Source organism: Wasmannia auropunctata, unplaced genomic scaffold, assembly GCF_000956235.1.
Source record: "Wasmannia auropunctata unplaced genomic scaffold, wasmannia.A_1.0 LD333486.1, whole genome shotgun sequence".
Classification (NCBI taxonomy): domain Eukaryota; kingdom Metazoa; phylum Arthropoda; class Insecta; order Hymenoptera; family Formicidae; genus Wasmannia; species Wasmannia auropunctata.
This window is the reverse complement of record NW_012029404.1, coordinates 65,151-72,418: the sequence shown is the minus strand read 5'-3', so window position 1 is coordinate 72,418 and position 7,268 is coordinate 65,151. Positions and strand designations below refer to the sequence as shown.

At 31.7% G+C, this 7,268-nt stretch overlaps 3 protein-coding genes across 3 annotated transcripts in view; 2 read left to right on the top strand and 1 right to left on the bottom strand.

Moving 5' to 3' along the window:
- Positions 1-98: 98 nt before the first annotated feature.
- LOC105459970 (probable ATP-dependent RNA helicase DHX34) lies at positions 99-4,576 on the top strand (the record flags this gene model as incomplete). Its single annotated transcript, XM_011706366.1, has 11 exons — positions 99-269; positions 362-594; positions 687-873; positions 962-1,156; positions 1,234-1,443; positions 1,556-1,924; positions 2,270-2,445; positions 2,706-2,816; positions 2,909-3,030; positions 3,471-3,729; positions 3,869-4,576. Coding segments are annotated over 11 exons (2,319 nt in total), but the record flags the coding sequence as incomplete, so codon positions are not given.
- A 51-nt stretch (positions 4,577-4,627) lies between these two features.
- LOC105459966 (GPI mannosyltransferase 2) lies at positions 4,628-6,163 on the bottom strand. The gene has a single exon (XM_011706362.1). It carries the CDS (start codon positions 6,139-6,141, stop codon positions 4,651-4,653), a length of 1,491 nt encoding a protein of 496 aa, XP_011704664.1. The 5' UTR covers positions 6,142-6,163; the 3' UTR covers positions 4,628-4,650.
- A 268-nt stretch (positions 6,164-6,431) lies between these two features.
- LOC105459968 (dual oxidase 2-like) overlaps positions 6,432-7,268 on the top strand; it is a 10,982-nt gene continuing 10,145 nt past the window's right edge. The window contains exons 1-2 of the mRNA XM_011706364.1: positions 6,432-6,617; positions 6,757-7,113. Of these exons, the coding sequence (XP_011704666.1) occupies positions 6,500-6,617; positions 6,757-7,113 (475 nt within the window). The 5' untranslated portion in view covers positions 6,432-6,499. The remainder of the gene's footprint in view (positions 6,618-6,756; positions 7,114-7,268) is intronic.

Below are 7,268 nucleotides of genomic sequence, written 5' to 3'. Positions count from 1 at the left end.
TCTCTCTCTCTCCCCCTCCCTCTCTCCCTCCCTCCCCCTCTCTCTCTGTTCCTTCGCTATTTTATTTTAAATTACCACAAATACAAAATTGAAATAATTACAACGATAGAAATGTTTCAGTTGATGAAAAGGGTGATTTATTAATATTCTTGAGCGGAATAAGTGAAATTACTGCAGTCGTAGATGCTGCCAAGGAATACAGTACGAAGAAAAATAATTGGATAGTTTTACCACTTCACAGTACTCTCTCTATCATTGAGCAAGACAAGGTATATTTTTTTCACAATACTATTTCGACAAATCACTTTTGTATGCATCAAAGAATATCAAAAATATTTTCCCTTTTTCTTCTCATTTCTAGGTATTTGATTACGCACCTGACGGTGTTAGGAAGTGTATTGTCGCAACTAATATTGCGGAAACTTCTATTACCATTGATGGAATCAGATTTGTCGCAGATAGTGGAAAAGTGAAGGAAATGAGTTACGATCCATCGTGTAAAATGCAAAGACTTAAAGAATTTTGGATAAGCAAGGCCAGTGCGGAACAAAGAAAAGGAAGAGCTGGCAGGACTGGACCTGGAGTTTGTTATAGGTAATTCATCTCAAATATTGTGAATTCTGTGAATTTACTCATCATTTTACATGAAAAAGGGATAAATAACATTGTTTCATTCACTTTCATAGAATTTATTCAGAAGAAGAGTACAGGATGTTGGAAAAATATTCAACGCCAGAATTGCAACGTGTACCTTTAGATTCTTCACTATTGCAAATGATAGCGATGGGACTTCCTGATGTGCGAAAGTTTCCATTTATAGAACCACCATCAGCCAATAGTATAGAAAACGCTGTACTATCTCTAAAAGATCACGTTGGTATCTCGGTCTTTTTTTTTTTTGGTTTTTTTTTCGCAAAATACTAGAAGCATAAAGTGTAAAGTTAAACTTTTTCCTTATTAGGGTGCACTTATGGACAACGAAAAGATCACATGTATAGGTAAAGCCTTAGCACGGCTGCCTGTTGATATTACAATAGGGAAGATGTTAATAATGGGATCCATTTTTCATCAGGTGGATCCCGTGCTGTCATTGGCTTCTGCTCTAAGTATACAAACACCATTCACCAACAGGGCTTACAGAGACATCGAATGTGAAGTAAATTGGTGCTTATGTATGAAACAACTGCGCTACAATATTAATTACGCAATGAAACAATTACGATAATATTGCAGACATCTAGAAAGAAGTTAGAATCCGATCATGGTGATCCAATAACGTTACTGAATGCATTTAAAGAATGGCTGGAAGTGAAACAAGAAAATTGTCAAGAATATAGAAGCAATAGTAATAGCAGTAGAAAATGGTGCAGAAGAAGAGGTTTAGAGGAACAACGGTTCTACGAAATGACGAAATTGAGGGCCCAATTTAAAGACTTACTCCAAGTTAGTTTATACCTCTCTTACGTTTCTTACGTTTTAATATCAACCTTAGGATTTAATAGCTAATGCTACTTTTTCGCCTGTGCATGTACGCCATCACGGTAACATCATGCAGGACTGCAATTTGCTCAAGAGTCTCCCAGGACCAAATTCTTCCATGACGAGCGCAGAACGTGCGATAAGACATGGAGAATTGAAACTTTTGAAATCTCTCAAAAGAACTTACAGACAAAATGAGCCTAAAAGGCGTAAACAATTAAAAGTAGAAACCTTCGATATACAATTGGAGGATAATGATGAGGGCAGGGGCGAGCTCGACATGAAAGATATAGAATTTCGAATGAGAAATGATTCGAGTCAGGTGCAGAATCTTTTAACAGCGTCTACCGCATGTACCTATAAAGATCTAATGATGTTGAAATTGATATTATGTAGTGGTTTATATCCACAATTTGCTTGTGCCGACGAGTTTAATTATTGCAAGGTAAAAATTATATACTGTGTATATATGTATTTATATAGGTTTTGATTCATCCTTATATATGCTTATATACATAATTATGTATGTAACATCATGTATATACATGTATATACATGTGTAATACATTAGGGAGATTAAATTTAGAGCTTAAAACTCTTAAAAGATATTACGAGGCTATATGCTTTCTGAATTATGTAATAAATTCAAGAAAATATTTTCTTATACATATTTACAAATCATTCTGTGTATATACGTATACATACATACATATATATATAATATATTTGTAAAATGACATAGATATGTATTTATATATGATACGTGTATCTTGAAATTATTTGTATCCAGTCTACAAGTGAGCAATTGTTTCACACAAAAGCGAAACCATATGTTGCTTTGCATCCAATGAGTTTTTTTGGAAATCATCCACAAGTTTTGCAACTCGAAGAAGCGGATATAATGCCAATGCCAGGGTTTACGAGCAAGGCTCCTGTTAGTTCGAAACATCAGATATTGGTATATCTGTAAGTTTTTATTATTTCTATATTATACTTTTATATTTATTATATACTTATAGTTATATATAAGTATGTAATAATATTTATATACATAAGTATATAATAACTTATATTTATATATTTTAGACTTGTAGCGTTCTCTCTCTCTCTCTCTCTCTCTCTCTCTCTCTCTCCTCTCTATCTCTCCAACTTAATATACGTCAAACATGAGTAAATTTAAACGCTCTTTATATAATATGCTAACTAATTTTATTTCAATCTATAAGATCTCTCTTGGAAACTACCAAACCATATCTGGTAAATACTTTAAGAATGCCTGCCGCACAAACGTTGCTATTATTTGCGCATGAAATAGACACAAATAGCACATTCTCCATGTAAGTATATCAACTTTGTAAATTTTATAATTTCCTAATGAGATAGCAATAATTTTTAGCGATAATATAAAATATTTTTTACATCTTATTAGAATAGCATGCGATTCGTGGCTGATGTTAGAATTTCCTGCGCCTGATAGTGGTCAAGTTTTATTAATGAAAGCTACCAAATTAAGAAATAAGTGGGATTTCTTATTAAATCAACAATTGCAAAGTAAGAAATGTATTTCGTGTGTGTCTCTTTTAATTAACATATAAAATGTTAAGTATCTATCAAATCCAACTTAAAATTGCGTCTATATCTGCAATAGTTATAACGTTTTACTCTGTACTTCTCTACCGTTTGACTTGATGTACCTTTTCTATACAAGATATATATATTTTGTATACATGTATGAACGATGGGAAAAATGAGAGCCATTGTTTTATCATATAACTATTACTGCGATTTTATACAATGAAGAGGATCTAAAAGTAGAATCGAAACGTATGTAGAAATTTTCATTATGAATTGTATTGTTCATAATATGTGTTTATTCTTGTACATCGCACTTATAACTGTTAGACGCGGCTCGTATAGGCAATTTAAAGTTGGATTTTATTTTGAAGCCATTAAATTTGTATGTAGCAAAATTAATGTATATGTTACATTAGGATCCGATGATGTTAACGATGAAAAAAAAGATTTTGGTCAAGTTGAACAAAGTTTTACACAAGAACTGATTGAATATATGCATACTGCGATACCATACACTATAAAACGGCTCTTACCAGCCGATCTGAAAATGATATATGTTGGTAATGGCAATAATGACATGACTGTAGAGCCTAATCCTTTCCAATCTGATTTTAAAAGTGTACCAAATATAATTAAAGGTGGAGTTTATTTAACAGATAATATTACATACAATTGGTAAGTACGAAAAAATATTAATATACAGCAAGATATAATTATTTGTCAAGAATTGTATAAAATGTAAAATTCTTAGGCTAAATCAATACAAATACGAACATCACTGTTTTTATTAATAAAACTAATCGTTACATTACAGTGTAAAAGAAACTAATTGGAGTGAACAGCTAATTGCAGAAATCCAAGAAACCGAATGGCATTGCGAAAATTGTAATTTTCAAGCAATCCTGTCGAGTATCGAAAAGCTTCAACATCAGAACTCTTGTACTACAATCGCAGATACGACTAGCATTGATGAAAAAAGTGAAAATATCACACGAAAAGCTAATAGTCAAGTATACAAATGTCCTAATTGTTTGCTAACATTATATCTCACGCCTATCGAAATATTGAAGCATAAAAAATTGCATATCAAAGCTAGCTAAAATATCTATCGGTTGTATATGTATAAATGGAGTATGTATATAGTTTAGTAAAAGATAATGTTTTTACATATATAACTGGTTCTACTTTTCAACTTAGAAATATATAAACATCGACGATTAACGAGCCTATTAACAAAATTCTATATACATGTTAGCTACATGTAAATGTTTGTGTATGTTTTTCAGAATAATTTGACCAAAATCTTTTTTTTCATCGTTAACATCATCGGATCCTAATGTAACATATATATTAATTTTGCTACATACACAAATATAGTTACCTTGCTTTAAATTTTTATACAAAACTAATATTTTAGTATTATTGGCAAGCAGTTTGCGACTCTAAAAATTCGTTTGCACATACGAGAGTTTTATGTATTTGAAAAAAATTTGAAATGTTCTTTAACAAATTAAAAAAAAAAGAAGCACGAAGACAGAGAGACGGAGAGATAGAGGAGATACATTTCGTACACGTATATATGCAGTATAATGTATATTAAGTCCATGGCAAGAAATTTGAAAACATAAAACATCCTACGATTGTATATCCTACAAAGTAAAATAATACAAATTTATCTTGCAATGTATATCGTTGTTGAGATAAAAAAAATACTTTCCACTTGGAGCACATATTTTCGTCACTTTCGTATTGATCGATATGGTCATATTTGTGAGACATGGCCAATGCACAATACCAATATATCAAGGGAGTTGCAGAGGCTAATAAACGTGTGCTAACTTGAATATGTACAAAGAATAAGCAAAACATGGTTAGAAATAATCCATGTACTACAAAGACAAGCATACTTGATGGATATTTTTTTACTTTAATAGCACTTTCACTTTTTGCTTTGCTATCAAAAAATCCTAACAAGTACAATTCATCCCTATATTCACAAGCAAATTCTTTTATACATTGCAATGTAATATACAATATCGGGAGAGCTAAAATAAAATTCGGTATTTGTTTGAATTGATAATATCTCAAGAATCCAACATTCCAATATGTATTTTGCACATATGAGTATGCTAAGGGCACACTAGCGTTACACCATATTGAGTCGGTTTTACCTGGTAGAATCAGATTATTTTCCATGGCATATTGTAAAATGTGAACTGGCAACAACGACTTATCGAATGTAGAGGTACAAAATTTCATATAATTGTATATTTGTAAAAGAACAAATGGAGATAGCGATATAATCATTGTGCTTAATATGATAAAACAGCTTTTTAACTTAATTAATTTTAAAATATACCACAAGTTTGATAATACATCGTGTTTTTGTCCATTTGTTTTTTCCATTCTTTCTGAATTACCCAAATTTACTAAATTTTTAAGCCTGAAATATATAGGGAAGCCAATGTTGACGATACCATTTGATCTTACCAAAGTTGACAAAGCCAATGGAAAATAAATGTTAGATATACACTCGATACTTCCGAGCATGGTGTAAAATGTTAAATACGCAAACATGGATTCTGAATATAGAGCTGAGAAAAATATGCTAGCTGGGTTTATACAATATAGTATCGCTGCTTTGTACGCCGTTACAGTATTTTGAAATACACGCTTAGTGAGATCATAAAAGATAATAGCCGACTTTACAAAACATATGAAATTAATCAAAATCGCAGCAATGATCATTGTACTTTGGATGTTGAATAAAGGAAATATTTTTGTCAAAATAACGGCGATAATGCGAATCATAGCTGGATATAACGGATAGAAAGCGAGAGTATTCTCATACGTATACCCATATCTTGCAATATGTAAAAAATATTCTCCATCCCAACGTGTAAGACCATTAAATAGAAAATAAATTATTTGATCACAGAGGGAAACTTGATCTGTAGAATCTAAAGGTCTTTTAAATGCATCTGCATGATGATCGGGGACTAATACATTAAAAATCACTTGTAATACTAATATCACGATTCTAGTGGTTATTGCGAACCAAAAAACTTTCTTTCTCGGTGCATACATCACACACGCTACTCTTACGCTTAATTTCTATAATAGTCTATAACAGAATAATAGAATTACATCTATTTGTATATCTATCTGGTCGTAATGAATTATCAAATGAATTATTAAACTCGTAATCTTCTTGCTCATGATCTAATTATATCTGCCAGTGATTCATATTTTTGGTTTCCTGCAAGTGTTTCCTGCCTTATCGTATGGAGAGGAAGTGTGTAGTCGAATCAAGCCACTCGTACAAACTAAATCACTCAGTAGAAATTGCTGCAGCTCCAAATAAATGAGTGGATAGTGCTAGAAGAGATAACTCTTAAATATAACATATATATTTTTTACATATGTCGCGTTAATAAAGGACAACATGTATTTTAATTTTAATTTATTCATTATCGTAATTAATTTCTCGTCATTAATTGCTGCACAAAATTCTACAATACAACGGCAACCTCCATCTACATCTACGCCGAATCCGAATAAATGTACGTACATACATACATACATTTTAATATATACATAAAGTATCTCGTATTATAAGCTGTATAAATCTGATGGCATAAACCTTGTAATTTCTTTTTGTAAAGTTTATCTCTTATATTTTGCTCTTTTCTCATTTTACAGTTTTCAAGAAGCCGGATAAAAAGTTGGTTGATAAAACGTTCGATAGGGACTTGACAGATTGGTTGTTTACTGGATGTTGGAATGGTGGAAGTAATAATCAACCGAATAAATGCTCACCGTATCACACTGCAATCGAATATCCTGGTTACGACGGATGGAACAATAACGTTGGTAGACCAGAACTAGGTGCAGTCGATACTTCGTTGTTAAGAAGACTGCCAGCAGCTTACGAAGATGGAGTGTATAAACCTTCAGGCTCTAAAAGACCAGAACCATTAGAAATAAGTGAGAAGCTGCTGAGTGGAAAAATTGGATCTAAATCAAGAACGGGAAGAAACGCTCTACTTGTATTTTTCGGTATGCGCTTAAATGATTCATCTTATACAACAAACTTCAAAATTTAATAACATTACTATTATTTGTAAATTTACTTGTAAACTTGAAATTTATCATATATGCTTAATTATGTTAAGCTGTAAATTTAATCTCTCTCTCTCTCTCTCTCTCTCTCT

What these genes read in the sequence shown, in the direction of transcription:
- LOC105459966 (XM_011706362.1), bottom strand. Translation starts at nt 6,141, where the DNA reads ATGTATGCACCGAGAAAGAAAGTTTTTTGGTTCGCAATAACCACTAGA.